An 18,373-nucleotide genomic window follows, 5' to 3' on the forward strand; every position below is an offset into this window, starting at 1 on the left:
GGTCGCTAGTTATAAAAAAAACTTATATCGTGTACTTACGGTGGAGCGGAACCCTTCCAGTGCGACTCAGCTTGAACGATTTTTATGGTTCCGTAGCTGATGGTGCTAGTACTAAGCTTCCGCTATCCGTCCATCCATCCGTATGTCTGTCAGTGCGCTGTATTTTTTTATTTTTTATTTATTCACTATAGGCAAGCGCTTGACCACAATCACACCTGATGTAAAGTGATGATGTGGCCTAAGATGGGACGCGTTTACCTAGAAGGTGCCTATTCACTCTTGTTTTAAAGATACCCGGATTGTAATTGGTAGGAAACACAGATCGGGGAAGAGTATTCCAAACCTCAGCCAGTATCTCTTGTTTTATGATGTAAGACATGAATGCAAATAATCGTAATACGTAGAAAGGTGAAATTTTCATAGAAATGTGTATTGCTATTGCCGCTATAGCAACAAATAATAGCGATTTCAAAATGGCCGCAATGAAAATAAAAACAAATTACAGCGTTATTTCTTGTAAGACGGCACGGAACCCTTCGTGTGCAAGTCCGACTCGCACTTGCCCGATTTTTTAAGGTTCCGCTGAAAGACTATAAAATGTAAATTTTCTTTTAAATCTAATAAGTTCAAAGGAGGGTTGTGTTTGGCCTGTATGTATATTGTATGTATGTCCGTTTCTATGTCGGCTTGTAACTACTGAACGGTTCAAGCGATCTTGATAAATGATACGTCATTATTAATTGCTTACAAGTGTAAATTAAAAAATTAATTATAACACCCCCGACAAGTGAAGGTTACAGTAACTAGAAAAGAGCTGATAACTTCCAAACGGCTGAACCGATTTTCTTGGATTATAACTAAGAACACTCTTTATCAAGCCACCTTTCAAACAAAAAAACTAAATTAAAATCGGTTCATTAGTTTAGGAGCTACGGTGCCACAGACAGATACACAGATACACACGTCAAACTTATAACACTTTTTGAGTCGGGGGTTAAAAACGCACACAACTCCGAAAAGTTAAAGGTGCGTTCCCGGGATTCGAACACCGTCGAGGCCAAAACCATATCATAACCATATGTACACGACAGGTCAAGGTGGCAATCGGGGTATGAGGCGGGGGGTTAGCGCAAAGGCTGTGATAACCTCTTTTTTTTTTGTTGACGCTGGGGAATGCATTTACGCATCCCCCCCGGAAGCTAGCCAGCCAACCGTAAGGCAGCCGGCCAGCTGTGGGAGGGTATGTGGGACTCGCCGACCGGAATACCCACTAAACCCCAGCGGCGCTACTGCGCGTCGCCTGGCGACTGGGTCACGGGAACGCCGAAGTAAACAACCGCGACCCAGCCAGCGACGTCTGCCGAGGCAGACCCTCCACCGGGGACCTGCTCGGTCCCCACCACCGCACCTCCGGGACGCAACAACGAAGTGTGTCCCCCGACCCCAGGACGCGCGCGTCGCCCGCGTCCCATCCTCCACTGTGCCCTCTGCTAGTCAGAGGGACACGCGGAGAAACCTCCCCCCCTGCCAGGTCATTAGCCATAGCCAACAATTTCTTCGAAGAGAGTGATAACCTAACCTAACCTATCACATTGATTCATAAAAATAATAGTTATAACTATTGAAAGTATATATATATAAAGGATTATCTGTGCCCGTCACTTGTCAATTGCATTAACCATTACTTAGGCAAAGGCCAATTCCCAGATGAGCACAAAATAGCAAAAGTAACGCCTATATATAAATCTGGAAAGAAGTCAGATGCCAGTAACTATAGACCAGTTTCAGTATTGCCGGTAATTTCAAAAATTTTTGAAAAGATTATTTATAACAGACTAGATCTTTATCTTAACCAACAAAATTTTCTTTTCGAGCGGCAGTACGGGTTTCGCCCAAAGTCAAATACTCTATCAGCTACAATAGATCTCGTGACCAAAATCAAAACGAACATAGATTCAAAAAATATTGCTCTCGGTATATTTATTGACTTAAAGAAAGCGTTTGACACCGTAAGCCACTCAGTCTTATTAAAAAAACTTATAAACATAGGAATTACGGATACTGCGTACAAAATAATTGAGTCTTACCTAACAAATCGGTCTCAAATTGTAAAAATTGGTAATTATCAAAGTGATGCTCGGCCAATTTCTTGCGGAGTTCCTCAGGGCTCTATACTAGGGCCTCTTTTATTTTTAATATATGTCAATGATATTAGTAATTTATTGTTACATGGAGAAGTCAGTTTATATGCCGACGATACATGTATATTCTATTATGGACGCTCAATCGATGACTTAATAAAATTAGCACAAGAAGATCTCAACACTTTGCATGAATGGTTTCAATATAATTTACTTACTGTCAATACATCCAAAACAAGCTATGTTATTTTTAAAGCAAAAAACAAAAAAGTGCCGGTACACATTCCACTTACAATAAACAATTTAAGAATTAAACAATCTACTGAAGAAAAATACTTAGGTTTAACGATTGACAGCCAGTTAACGTGGAAACCGCACATAAGTAAAGTAAAATCAACATTGTCATCTCTTCTAGGATCGCTATATGGTATAGTTCGATGTCTCCCACGAAAGGTTCGGATAAATATTTATAACTCACTCGTTAAACCTCATCTTGATTATTTGATAGAAATATGGGGCAGTGCGGCTAAAACTAATTTAAATTGTTTACAAGTTATCCAAAACAAAATAATAAAAATTCTTTATAATTACGACTTTCTTACCCCCAGTAGAATTATTTATACGGAAACTAAATTAATGAATATCCTACAAATGTATTACTATAATACATGCATATTAATTAAAAAAATTCTATCAAAGAAAATTCATTCAGAATTATCATTTAAAACTAAAAGGGAATTGGGATGCCGACCTTTGCGTAACGCTGATAATATCTCTTTAAAAGGAGGTTCACGCACTAACTACGGTACAAAGAATATAACTTTTGAAGGAGCACAAATGTTTAATAAATTACCTACAGAAATAAAAAATATTACTAAGATAAACATTTTCAAAAAGAAACTTAAAGATTTTGTGATTAAAAATATCTGAATCGGCTCGTGCAATGTGTAAGAGCATTGTCGGGTACATTATAGATATTTAGATATTAGACTACCTTACCCGCTACTATTTTACGATTGTGTTGTTTCTTACCGCTGTGCCGAAAGATAAAATTTGCTTATATTAAGTTTATTACTGTAATTTCTCATTAAGTGAAATTTGTATAATTTCTTTTGAGAATAAAATTCTTTAACCACAAAGTAGGTACAATAGTGATTTAGGATCTTGTTAATTTTCACACATTCTATTCGAGGTCGCTCTTTGGCCTAAATCTTTGGCAAATATTTTTTTCCAATAAAAAGACCTGCTTATCATTTGCTTATCTACCAACTTAGCTTTTATTAGGATCTGTAGCATCATTGAAATAATGTACCTACAAATATTATGATATATTTTTAGTATTCCTTGAGTAATTAATAAAAGGTTAAGACGTTTGGCCTCCTAATCACTAAATTCATAGTACAAACTAAGTTATATTATTGATAAATTAATAGTTCTCTTGTTTTACAGCAAGAAACGAAAGGAAAAGTCTTAAAAAGAGCTAGAATGAAAAAAAATTAGTATAAAATGAAAACTCGAAGGCAGAGTCCAGTCGTAATCACAGACCACGAATTGGTCGTAATTCTATCTTAAAAAAAAAAAGAAATGTTGCCAGTACAAAAATCATGATAAATAATAATTAGCGCCATCTAGTGTCAGTGATATTAATAGTTCGAGTTCGCTTTGATGAGGTAGTTTGGCTACTCAACGTTAGATGGCACTTTCAAATACAAATAGGGGACTTTCAGTTAGTTTTGTGAAACCTATAGTAATACTATTCGGCAACAGATGTCTCTAGTGAGACAAAATTAAAAATGCTTGTAACATGAATTATTTTATTGTTTGCACAATGCACATCGTTGTCAATCTTGTTTTTTAGGGTTCCGTACCTCAAAAGGAAAAACGGATTATAGGATCACTTTGTTGTCTGTCTGTCTGTCCGTCCGTCCGTCCGTCGTGTCTGTCAAGAAAACCTATAGGGTACTTCCCGTTTATCTAGGATAATGAAATTTAGCAGGTAGATAGGTTTTATAGCACAAGTAAAGGAATAAATCTGAAAACTGTGAATTTGTGGTTACATTATTAGATATTTAAAAAAAAATTAAAATGTGTTTCAATTTTCAAAGTAAGATTTCTATACCAAGTGGGGTGTCGTGGTCATAATATGAAAGGGCTTTACGGTTTTTTTAACAGTCTACCTTAGGGAGGTATTTTTGCTGAATTCGGTAAAAAGACATCGGGTTCCGTACTCGGGTATTTTTTCCGACATTTTGCACGATAAATCTAAAACTATTACCATAAAATAAATAAAAATCTGTTTTAGAATATACAGGTAAAGCCCTTTCAATTGATACCCCACTTGGTATACTCATCTTACTTTGAAAATTGAAACATATTTAATTTTTTTTCTGTGATGTAACCACAAAATCACGGTTTTCGGATTTAGTCCTTTACTTGTGCTATTAGACTTACCTACCTGCCTTTCATGATTCTAGGTCAACGGGAAGTACCCTATAGGTTTCTTGACAGACAGACAGACAACAAAGTGATCCTATAAGGGTCCGTTTTTCCTTTTGAGATACTGAACCTTAAAAATAAACTTTTTTCTTTCTTTCTTTCTAGTCTCCGGACAAGCCTGCAGCGTCACACCATGGGAAGAGTATAATCCATGGTAGCAATGACATGCTGGTTGTCCAAGCCGTGTGCGCTGTGCATGTCCGTTGTCGTCTGCAGAATTACGCACCGTGGGAAGCCAGTGTAACAGAACGGAATGGATGGATTATAATCAACTAGCTGATGCCCGCGACTTCGTTCGCGTGGATGTAGGTTTTTTAAAATTCCCGTGGGAACTCTTTGATTTTCCGGGATAAAAAGTAGCCTATGTGCTAATCCAGGGTATAATCTATCTCCATTTTAAATTTCAGCCCAATCCGTCCAGTAGTTTTTGCGTGAAGGAGTAACAAACATACACACACACACATACAAACTTTCTCCTTTATAATATTATTATAGTGTGATAGTGTAACGTCTACGATAGGCTAGTGGAAATAAAACAACTAAGTTTTATAATAACTTCATATTTGTCTTTTATATTCAATATTTTACAATGCTCTTATCCTTAAACTAGGGATGACGTTTAAAATGATAAAACATTTAATTCTATGAACACTTAAATTAAATAATAATAAAGATAATATTATTTATAGATAAATTTACATTTTTTTTACATATTACTTGATTAATAGCTAGGTAATAGTAACAATTAATTTTTTTTTTTTTTTTAATTAAAGTTGCTCCCGCTCGATTTTTCATATCAAAAAATTGAGTTTAAAATAAAAATCTTTTTTTTTTCTCTCGTCTGGCTTTACACTGATTAGCCAATGTCAAGTTTGTAGTTAGTTACAAGTTAGGGAAACTATACGTATAAGTATGGACTTCGTCTGTGCCGGCGCCCGCCGACACACACGAGGCGCCTCTTTAGAGCGCTTCCCAGTCAGTTCCACCACCAATAAACACCAGCAGAACACAAAAACCGGCCACTTCTATCAAAAAAAAAAAACACTCCAAAAAGTCACAACACGCGCGCCAGCAAACGCCACCACAGACGAAGTCCAATAAAAATCTTCTACATTGAATATTCAAAAGAATGAGCTGTACCGAAATTTAAACTAAAAAAAAAGAAGGTACTATTGGTACCCAAAAATCTTATGCTATCTGTCAAACTTTCCCGCGCTTTCCCCTCAAATAGAACAGACTAAAAATAAACTTAAAAATAATTTTAATTTGTACAAACTGGAATGAATAACATTTACAATTGTCTTTTTTATTACAATAATATCTATTTATTAATCTACAATTACTTATGTAACTGGATTCATTTATTATTTTATCTACATTTAATTATAGCTATAAATTGTATAAATAAATAAACTACATGATAAAAACTTATGTACAGTGTACACCTACATACATAGATTATTATTTATTATGCATATTATTATATTACAGTACCTACTGATAAGTTACATACAGACTGTTCACTAATAACTTGTCCCCTGCCGTCATGTTGGCACCACTGCTTTGTTTGCTATATTCCGTAAAATTAGGAAAATAAATTCAAATTTAATTTGATTTTTCGCAATTTGTAAACTAATACGACAAAGTAGGCTTATGGCACTTTAATTGCGCCAATGGCAGTATCATCCTCACAGGTTTATATAAAATCTTTACTTGAAAGGGTCCAGTTTATGAAATTAGTTATAGTATCGACTAATTTGTGAGTAACTCATGTCAAACTCATTATTTTGACTAATTTCTTAAACTGAACACTTTCAAGTAACGATTTTTATGTAATCCCGTGAAGATGATACTGCCATTGGCAAAATTAGAATGCCATAAGCCTACTTTGTCGTATTAATTTACAAATTGCGAAACACCAAATTAAATTTGAATTTCGCGGGCAGACCCGTGTCATGTACCTTATAGTGAATGGTCTATACTTACACTACAATACAGCTTAAAAAGGTAAGCCGATAGCTATTGTATTACGCAAACAAAGAAAGGACACCCCATATTTGCTCTTCGTGTCAACTAGGATTGCCAGATGTCCCGTATTTTACGGGTTACCCCGTATTTCATGGTGTAATATGGAAACCCGTAATTGCAAAAATAAAATATGGGGTAAATAAAGCTCCCGTAATTTTTACAAATTCAGCCGGAGAAAGAATACTTTCCTTATATAGTAATGCGTGGACCAATACCCCCCGCGTAAGTCAAATGTAATTTTAAATTTACATGCATTACTACATTTGTTTCACAAAATGAAGAGCTTCTGAAAGCTGTTTCTTCTAATAATAAGTAAGTAGGTATAAAGAAATATTTAAGTAAAACACCGTTTCCCGTAAAACGATCTAAACCCCGTATTTTTGATGCTGGTAACCCGTAAATCAAGAATTGGCTGGTGGCAATTCTAGCTGTCAACTAATAAGTAAATCAAAAGTACGGTCTACCGTACTAAATCATACCTAATACTTTTGACATGACGTTTAAAAGGGCGTGAGACGGGTCTGCTCATCATGAGAAATTAGTCGATACTAGAGCTAATTTCTTAAACAGGACCATTTCAAGTAAAGATTTTTATATAAAACTGTGAGAGAGATACTGCCATTGGCGCAATTAAAATGCCATAAGCTGACGTTGTCGTATTAGTTTAGAAATTGCGAAAAACCAAATTAAATTTGAATTTCGCGGGTAGACATGGAACAAATATGGCAAGTCCTTTCTTGAAATTTACGCATTATACCATATCATAGACTAATTAATTTTATACTTATTTGTCAACATTAATATTAAAATTTTGGTACGTTGGCCGTATCGACTCAGCATTGACTGGCGATGGGGGAGTTGGCGGGATATAGGGGTACCTCGGGTAGGGGTACGGGTAGGGGTACCCCGAGGGTAGCAGCTGGGGGTTGTGGAAGGGGGGTAGCAGGGCTGGGGACGGGTAGCCGTAAGGGAGGCCCACTGAGGAGGCAGCTGCCTGGAGGATCGAGGCTGCGAAGGCCGGATCGCTGTAGACGGCGGCGTAGGGCCAGGCCACGGCGATCCTTTGTCTCTTGTCCTTCATTCTTCGGTTCTGGAACCATACCTGAGGACAAACAAACGAAATTTTCAATCATGTTCGATTTCGAGCTTCTATAACTTTACAATCATTTATTTGCCGTAATTTTAATAAGAATTAGGCTAGGCAAGGTTCCGAAGATACTGGCAGCGTTCCCCCTTTGGATGGCTAGACTAATTCTTTGTCCGAGGTAGCTGCCAGCTCTTCCCTGCCGGTCTCCAGCGATGTCGACTAACCTTTTTGATATTTCCCTAAAAAGCCTTAACGCGCTAGGACCCCACGGAAGGGTCTCGACACCGAATGCGACAAAATCATATTCGGAGCCTAGACCCCTATTTTTTAAATGATGTAAACCACAAATTCGTGGTTTTCAGATTTATTCCTGTACTTGTGCTATAAGACCTACCTACCTACCAAATTTCATGATTCTAGGTCAACGGGAAGTACCCTATAAGTTTCTTGACAGACAGACAGACAGATAGACAGATAGACAACAAAGTGATCCCATAAGGGTTCCGTTATTCCTTTTGAGGCACGCGGAGCCCTAAAAACGCTGAAATATTAGAGTAAAATTGTTTTTCTGTCGCTTTGTATATTTTAATGTTGGTGTACATTGCTCCTCTCCTCTTTCATTTGACATCCCACTCGATACAATAGCAAAAAAATTTTTTTGGAGACCTCCACTTTTTTAGATGTAACATCCGTTAGGTCAATTTTTTTCGCATAAAATATAGCTTGTCACCTGGACCTTTACAACGAATCAATTGACACCTCATTTGTCAAAATCGGTACAGTAATTTAGGCGCTACGGTGGAACACACAGAATCTGGATACGAACATAAAGTACATTCAGAGACTGCTAAAATCATAACCCTTCCTTTTGGCTTTGCCGCAGTCGGGTAAAAAATTAGATAAAGCTAAATTAAATTATCACGAGGAAGTATTCCGAAACCGACGCAACCTCGGCCGGGCAGCCGTGTAAAATGGTAATTAAACAAAATAAATTAATAAAACGTAGAACGAGTCCAACGCGACACTGTAAAGCCACCAATATAATATGCAAAGATGTTTAAACAACGATTATTTTGGTAACAGATAGGACAATCCACATAATCTGTGTACAACAGCCGTATCCGTGCAATAGTTTTTGCATGAAAGAGTTACACACACAAAAACACACATACACACACACACACAGCCATACTCACTTTCGCCACTTACAAACCACTCAGTGTGATTCTAAACCACTTATTGTAAATTATCATAATAAATCTGAAAAAAAAATATATGAAATATTAAAAAAAATGTGCTTACTCAGGAGTTGCAGTTTACAAACTTAAATCGATTGACCTAAAATATCTCTCCGTTACAACCTCTCGCACTGCCAAGGGTCACTGGTAGAGATCTCTTATAGAGATTTAAAGTGCTTCCCTGTCAACTTTTTCTTTCCTTTTATTTATATTGTTACAACTATCTGGTACAAATAAAAAATAAAATAAAATAAATAAATATCTATAAAAATAGCACTAATTGAAGAAATTAAGCTTGCATTTTTTTGATTTAGGTAGACTTATTTATTTTGGTACCGTTAAATATCGGTATCTATGACTTAAAATGGTTGTCATGCGGTATTTTCTATTCTCTTATTTTCCTACCGCTTTCAGACCCTGGGCAGACCAGCATCTTTAGCATCTCTAGCCATGTTTAAAGGTCCTGGGTCCAATATAAAAGCCATCAAGAACAGAATCGGGCCACAATAAACGGGTCTCAATAAATACCTAATGCGTTATCACTCAGCTCGATTCAATCATCATTCCCACATTTACAGCTGAGCAGTTTAATATCGGTATGACTGACAGTGTAAATTAAAAATTTATAACACCCCCGACAAGTGAAGGTTACAGTAACTAGAAAGAGGTGATAACTTTCAAACGGCTGAACCGATTGTCTTGGATTATAGCTAAGAACACTCTCCATCAAGCCACCTTTCAAACAAAAAAAAAGTAAATTAAAATCGGTTCATCAGTTTAGGAGCTATACGATGCCACAGACAGATACACGCGTTAAACTTCGCTCTTTTTGGGTCAGAGGTTAAAAAGGGCTGTCATAACGGTACTTATTTTTCTGCCGCTTTCAATTCCCGGGACAGAACAGCATCTTTAGCAACTCTACCCATGTTGAAAGGTCCTGGGTCCAATATAAAAGCCATCAAGAACAGAATCGGGCCACAATAAACGGGTCTCAATAAATACCTAATGCGTTATCACTCTATCAATTATTTTGATTGAATTTGAATGATTCAATCATCATTCCGACATTTATAACTGAGCAGTTTAATATCGGTATGAATGAAAAGGGTTGTCATAACGGTATTTTCTATTCTTTTATTTTCCTACCGCATCTTTAGCATCTCTAGCCATGTTTAAAGGTCCTGGGTCCAATATAAAAGCCATCAAGAACAGAATCGGGCCACAATAAACGGGTCTCAATAAATACCTAATGCGTTATCACTCACGTTGATTCAATCATCATTCCGACATTTACAGCTGAGCAGTTCACACACCTCCGCTAATTAATTACGTTATATCCATACTAATATTATAAATGCGAAAGTGTGTCTGTCTGTCTGTCTGTCTGTCTGCTACGCTTTCACGGCTCAACCGCTGAACCGATTTTAATGAAATTTTGTACAGACTTAGGATACATTCCGGGGAAGGACATAGGCTACTTTTTATCCCGGAAAATCAAACAGTTCCCGCGGGATTCCTAAATACTCATCCGCTTGATCGATTTGTATGAAAGGTTCCGAGGTAGCTTACATCCCGGGGACGGACATAGGCTACTTTTTATCCCGGAAAATCAAACAGTTCCCACGGGATCTTTAAAAACCTAAATCCACGCGGACGAAGTCGCGGGCATCCTCTAGTTATCTATATTTTAATGATGTCGCGGTGAAAACCGTGTCGTAATCATTTCGCATATGTTTTTTAACCGACTTCAAAAAATGGAGGAGGTTCTCAATTCGTCGGAATCCTTTTTTTTTTAATGTATGTTCACCGATTACTCAAAGACCGATTTGGATTTTTTTAATGGATAAGAGCAAATTGCTCGCGATCAGTGTAATAGCTTAGTAAACAGTAGGGTTTTAACTGGGCATAGCATATTATAGTACAGTGGGGCCACTAAAAATTGTGAAATAAAAAATTTGCAAAAGAAAAATAAAACCGACTTCAAAAACCACAAGCACTAAAAAGTAAAAAATAAGTTTTTTTTTAGCTACACGTGTAATGTACCCTAGATATGAAGTCGGGCGAGCTGCTTCACTCTTGGATTTCTAATTTTGTTTTAATATGCTCGCTCGAATTCATAATATCTAATTACATTACACGTGTAGCTAAACAAAACTTATTTTTTACTTTTTAATGTTTGTGGTTTTTGAAGTCGGTTTTATTTTTGTAATGGTGGCCTCATTGTTCCAAACTCCTTTTTACCCGACTACGGCAAAGCCAAAAGGAAGGGTAATGATTTTAGCAGTCTATGTATGTAGGTTTGTGTTTATGTGTGTTCAACCGTAGCGCCTAAACTGAGCGGACTTTGATGAATGAGGTGTCAATCGATTCCTTATTATGGAAATAGGCTACATTTGATACCAAAAAATCGATCTGACGGACGGATCAATTTTTTTTTGCTATTGTATCGACTGGGATATCAAATGAAAGAGAAGAAAATTCTGAGTTCGTGAATATAATTATACCACATTAAAATATATTTATTATACCTATTTGATTATTGAAATTTCAACGCCTTTATGTGGTAAAATAAGGATTGTTTGTGAAGACCATGCAGACGAAGTCGCGGGCATCGGCTAGTTAGGAATTACACTAATATTATAAAGGCGAAAGTTTGTATGTGTGTGTGTGTGGGTGTCTGTGTGTATGTTTGTTACTCCTTCACGCAAAAACTACTAGACGGATTGGGCTGAAATTCAGAATGGAGATAGATTATACCCTGGATTAGCACATAGGCTACTTTTTATCCCGGAAAATCAAAGAGTTCCCACGGGAATTTTAAAAAACCTACATCCACGCGAACGATGTCGCGGGTATCAGCTAGTAAGTTATAAGACGCAGGGGAAAATGGTTATTAAATAAAACAAACATTTCGCCAAGTGTAACCCATTAAGAAGTCATTTCAAAATCATTAAAACAGTGATGGCCGCCACCAGACAACAAAGTCAAACAAAGGTTTCGCTTTCAGGGCCTTAAAACACCTTTGGCGCGCAAACACAGCGGAATTACGTGTTAATTGGCGGGAATTCTGCAACGGAAACCAACATGGCGAATTTTCAGTTGCATCATAGACAATAATATTATTACTTTCTACAGTTAAGAGGGGTCTCTCCGTCACTAGCTTCATACAAACGTAGTTCCAATTTCATTTGAATATTAAGCAACCAAAGTCCATGAAATTTTGCAGACATATTCTAGAAACTAATATCTGTGCCTATGGTTTTCCAGATTTCTGTTAAAATATTCAATTTCAAAGTTACGCGGTCTTAAAAATTTACATAAGTACAAATCTTTGATAACCCCTGTAATTTTAAAACTACATATTTTTAGAAAAATCTAAAACACCACAGGCACAGATATTAGTTTCTAGAATATGTCTCCAAAATTTCATGGATTTTGGTTGCTTAATATTCAAATGAAATTGGATCTACGATTGTATGAAGCGAGTGACGGAGAGAGCCCTGTTAAAGGCAATGGAATATACCGTATTATGCCTAAGTGACGAAGATTATAATACTTAAGCGACGGGTTTGCACGCGAAATTCTTTAATTTGGTTTTTCGCAATTTGTGAACTAATACGACATAGTAGGCTTATGGCATTCTAATAGCGCCAATGGCATTATCACCTTCACAGGTTTATATAAAAATCTTTACTTGAAAGTGTTCAGTTTAAGGAATTAGTCAAAATAATGAGTTTGACGCGAGTTACTCACAAATTAGTCGATATTCTGACAAATTTCTTAAACTGGACACTTTCAAGTAAAGATTTTTATATAAACCTGTGAAGATGATACTGCCATTGGCGCTATAAGAATGCCATAAGCCTACGTTGTTGTATTAGTTTACAAATTGCGAAAAACCAAATTATATTTGAATTTAACGGACAGACCCGTGCGAAAAGTTAATTTTATTTTCATATCGGCGTTTAGTCCTAGCGAAAATTTAATTTACTTAGTGAAGAGGAAGACCTCGTGAGTCGTGAGAGAGTGATTTGCTTCCTCGTTTCTAATACACTGCTACAATATGGAATGTACTACAATTTGTAACAAAAGATAAATTGGAAACCGAAACGGAAAGTGATATGAAACGTTACAAGAATAGTACACAAAATAATACCTAATTTAATAAGAAAAGTTGCTAACAAGTGTAAATTAAAAATTTATAACACCCCCGACAAGTGAAGGTTACAGTAACTAGAAAAGAGCTGATAACTTTCAAACGGCTGAACCGATTTTCTTGGACTATTCCGCGCCTACGATCCAAAGTATCTGAGTTTTCCAAAACATCATTTTCAAATAAACCTAACGGTTATCTAACCTTCTTTTCTACAAGAAAACTAGAAAAGAGCTGATAACTTTTAAACGGCTGAACCAATTTTCTTTGATTATAGCTAAGAACACTCTCGATCAAGCCACCTTTCAAACAAAAAAAAAAAGTAAATTAAAATCGGTTCATTCGTTTAGGCGCTACGATGCCACAGACAGATACACAGACACACAGATACACACGTCAAACTTATAACTCCCCTCTTTTTGGGTTGGGGGTTAAATATACTTTCTTAATGTCTTAATTAATCGTAAACCTCACTTATTAAACTCAACCAACCAATTATCATCTTCAATTCTAAACGTATGATGGACGTTTATTACCCTCAAAGGCATCAAAAGCAACATGATGGAAAAATTTCGTTTGTTGTTTTAAAACCCCTAATAAAACCTACAATAATAAACAAACACACGAAAAATCCGAGTTTACAATTTACATCATCAAATGGTAGCCGCGCGGTTTAATTTAATAGTTTTTAATTGGTATAATCGCACCATAAACCAGATGCCCGGCCATAGACAAGCGATGAAGTCTTTTCATAATACTCGTTCACTAATGACGGACGTTTTTGGGGTTCCGTAAGTAAAACCTGTGTTTGGGACTTCGTCTGTGTTGGTGTTAGCTGGCGGGCGCGCTCTGCCTTTTTGGAGTGTTTTTTTGTTAAAACTGACTGGAAAGCGCTCTAAAGAGGTGCTATGCGTATGTCGGCGAGCGCCGGCACAGACGGGGTCCATACTTGTATATTTTAACTAACTTGTTACAAATAACTACAAACTTGACATTGGCTAATCTTTGTAAAGCCAGAAGAGAGAGAGAGAAAAAAAAACCTGTGTTTTTAAGATTCCGTAACTCAAAGTGATAAAGGAACCCTTAAATAACTTCGTTGTCTATCTGTTTGTCAATTAGGTGAAATGAAAACCTTCCTGCTGACCTAGAATCATGGACAGGTAGCAATTTCTTACAGCATAAGTAGGCTTAAATGAAAAAATCGGCTAAGTGCGAGTCAGACTCGCGCAACGAGGGTTCCGTACTCGGGTATTTTTTCCGTCATTTTGCACCATAATCAAAAACTATTGCGCATAAACATAAATAAAAATCTGTTTTAGAATGTACAGGTAGAGCCCGAAGGGTAGAGCGAATGTACAGGTAATGGCCTTTTTATGATACCCCACTTGGTATAGTTATCTTACTTTGAAAATTGAATATACTAATCATTTGAACATGAACACATTTAAATTTATTTTTGTGATGTAACCACAAATTCACGATTTTCGGTTTTTTCCCTTTACTTGTGCTTTAATACCTACCTATCTGGCAAATTTCATGATTCTAGGTCAACTGGAAGTACCCTATTGGTTTTCTTGACAGACACAGACACATTCTGTGCAATCATATTTTTGTAGATCTGCGATTAATTTTCTATGGAACCAATTACGTATAACGTCGTTCCCACTTACCATCTTTTAAGTAAGAGCGTTCTTTTCGGTATTAATGTTCATTAGAGTGCCACAGCTACTGAATAATTCGGTTTCTTTTAATGCACGTCAACAAATTAGCGTGGATGTAAAATTCGAATGAGCCATAAACAATTCTTTTTTTTATTTTTAAGCTGTCCGTTTTCTTTTTTTTAAGGCGAAGTGATAATTGACATTATGACTGGACAGACAGTGTTTGTAAAGAATTTGAATTTAAATTGGCGTGTTGTATTTTAAATGTGGAATTAATTATGTGGATTGTATCTTTCTACCTACATAGAGATTAAAAACAAAAACCATCTATAGTGACCGATCTTCTTTTTACCCGACTGCGGCAAAGCCAAAAGGAAGGGTTATGATTTTAGCAGTCTATGTATGTATGTGTGTATGTTTGTATCCAGATTTTTTTTTATTCACTATAGGTAAGCGCTTGACCACAATCACACCTGATGGAAATTGATGTTGTGGTCTAAGATGGGACGCGTTTACCTAGAAGGTGCCTATTCACTCTTGTTTTAAAGATACCCGGATTGTAATTGGTAGGAAACACAGATCGCGGAAGAGTATTCCAAACCTTAAAATTACGGTTAAGCATTCCGGTACGACGCCGTGTAGAAACCAAAGGAGTATGGATACCCCTTCCAGATTAGACTGTATCATCACTTACCACCAAGTGAGATTGCAGTCAAGGGCTAACTTTTATGCTGTGCTTGTATGTTGTACTCAGTAGTTGGCCAGTGATGAGTACCTATCTATAATAATGTATGTTACTTATCATTGCAAGGTACCGCTTCTTTCTAACTGAACGAAGCTCAAATTGTTCCCGGCAACTCGTTTCATCGATTCACACGTTTGTAACATGATTCTGCGAATTAGCGGTCCGCTATAAAGCATAAAGCCTTGGTCAGACAGGACGCGGTACGACAGCGACGTAACCCAGCTTTTACATACCTACATACTCCCGTTAAGAGGGCTCTCTCCGTCACTCGTTTCATACAATCGTAGTTCCAATTTCATTTGAATATTAAGCAACCAAAGTCCATGAAATTTTGCAGACATATTCTAGAAACTAATATCTATGTCTGTAGTTTTCCAGATTTCTGTAAAAATATTCGGTTTCAAAGTTACGCGGTCTTAAAAAATTTCATACAAATCTTTGAGCCCCTGTAAAACTACATATTTTTAGAAAAATCTAAAACACCACAGACACAGATATTAGTTTCTAGAATATGTCTGCAAAATTTCATGGACTTTGGTTGCTTAATATTCAAATGGAATTGGAACTACGATTGTATGAAACGAGTGACGGAGAGAGCCCTGTTAACCTAAATACTTTCAAAGTAAGAGTGAATAGACATCTTCTAGACAAGTGCTCTAAGACTTCATCATTGCTTTTTAAGCACGATTGTCGTCAAGCGCAAGCCTATCACGCAATTAAAAAAACTGGCTAAGCGCGAGTCAGACTCGCGCACCGAGGGTTCCGTATTCAGTTATTTTTTCCGACATTTTGCACGATAAATCGAAAACTATTATGCATATAAATAATAAAGAAAAATCTGTTTTAGAATGGACAGATAAATCCCTTTCATATGAAACCCAATTCGATAAAGCAATCTCACTTTGAAAGTTGAAAATACTAAATTATGTAACCACAAATTCACGGTTCTCGGTCTTTTCCCCTTATGTATATAATACCTACTTATAAGACCTACCTACCTGCCAAATTTCATGATTCTAGGTCAACGAGAAATATCCTGTAGATTTCTTGACAGACAACATACAGACAACGAAGTGGTCCTATAAGGGTTCCTTTTTTCCTTTTGTGGTACGGAACTCTAAAAAGTCCCTAGTCGCAGTCGTAACACGTTGTATATGGCCAGGGCTTTAGCGTGATGGAAATTATTGTGTATCTAATTGAGGCATCATACCTACCACTTGGGTAGTACAAAGAGTTTATTTGTATAGCAAATAGGTTCGGTATAGACATCATAAGGTCATAATTACACGAATCGAATTTTAAAGGTACTCTATTTTTAGGGTTCCGTATCTCAAAAGGAAAAATGGAATCCTCATAGGATTCCTTTGCTGTCTGTCCGTCTGTCCGGTCTGTTCATCTGTTGTGTCTGTTATGAAAACCTATAGGGTACCTAATTCCCGTTGACCTAGAATCATGAAATTTGGCTGGTAGGTAAGTCTTATAGCACAAGTAAAGGGAAAAATCCGAAAACCGTGAATTTGAAAAATTAAAATGTGTTCATGAACAAATACCTATTCAGTAATTTCAAAATAACATGGGTTATCATAATATGAACGGATTTTTATTTATTTTTATGCATAACAGTTTTTGATTTATCGTTCAAAATGTCGAAAAAAATACCCGAATACGGAACCTTCGTTGCGCGAGTCTGACTCGCACTTGGCCGGTTTTTATATATTCGAAACATGTTTTACATACTTCATATTATAAATGCGAAAGTGTGTTTGTCTGTCTGCTAGCTTTTAGCGGCCTAACAATTTAACCGACTTTGATGAAAGGTAAGTTACAGAACAAGCTATTATCCTGGGAACGGTCAGCGGGCAAAGGTTATCTTTTGTCCCGGGAAATTAAAGAGTTCCCATATATGAGGTACTAGCGACCCACCCCGGCTTCGCACGGGTGGACATTTATTTTTTCTATTTTCCGGGATAAAATAATATAGTCTATACGGATTCGGAAGAATCCCTCTAAGTAACGGTAAAAGAAATTTTGAAATCGGTCCAGTAGTTTTGGAGCCTATTCAATACAAACATACAAAAATACAAAGGTTTCCTCTTTATAATATTAGTATAGATATACAAACTGCTAAAATCATAACCCCTTTTGGCTTTGGCGTAGTCGGGTAAAAATCACTCAAGTAACAATTTTATTGAACAACGTTATTTTGTTATAAATACTTGAACTCAAGAAAGCGTAGGAAGTTCAAAATGGCGGGAAGTTACAGAATTTCAGCACTCATTGTCAAATTAACTTGTGTATTTTTCACAACAGGTCACCCACGTCGTGACCTCAATAAGAGTGACCTCAGTTCAATTAGAACTGACTGACAACTAACAGCCAGCCTTTCGTAACGATTGACAACTTTCCGATAGCCCGGCTGAAATTAACTTAACAGGGCTCTCTCCGTCACTTACTCCATACAATCGTAGTCCCAATTTCATTTGAATATTAAGCAACCAAGGTCCATGAAATTTTGCAGACATATTCTAGAAACTAATATCTGTGCCTGTGATGTTTTAGATTTTTCTAAATATATGTAGTTTTACAGTTACAGGGGCTCAAAGATTTGTATGTGAATTTTTAATACCGCGTAACTTTGAAACCGAATATTTTAACGGGAATCTGGAAAACCACAGGCATAGATATTAGTTCCCGGAACGTTTCTACAAAATTCCATTGAGTATGATTGGTTAGTATTCCAATGAGAGACGAACTACGTTTGTATGGAGCGAGTGACGGAGAGACCCCTCCTCACCGCAGCGAGGCAATGTACCCAGATGCTGGC

General features: G+C 36.7%; 1 protein-coding gene across 1 annotated transcript in view; it reads right to left on the minus strand.

Annotated features, from left to right (window-relative positions):
* Positions 1–7,422: 7,422 nt before the first annotated feature.
* The window catches only part of LOC123878952 (segmentation protein even-skipped), a 38,795-nt gene continuing 27,844 nt past the window's right edge, over positions 7,423–18,373 (minus strand). Inside the window, exon 4 of the mRNA XM_045926330.1 lies at positions 7,423–7,767. Coding sequence (XP_045782286.1) covers positions 7,450–7,767 — 318 coding nt within the window. The 3' untranslated portion in view covers positions 7,423–7,449. The remainder of the gene's footprint in view (positions 7,768–18,373) is intronic.

The sequence above is a fragment of the Maniola jurtina genome, chromosome 27 (assembly GCF_905333055.1).
Source record: "Maniola jurtina chromosome 27, ilManJurt1.1, whole genome shotgun sequence".
Classification (NCBI taxonomy): Eukaryota; Metazoa; Arthropoda; class Insecta; order Lepidoptera; family Nymphalidae; genus Maniola; species Maniola jurtina.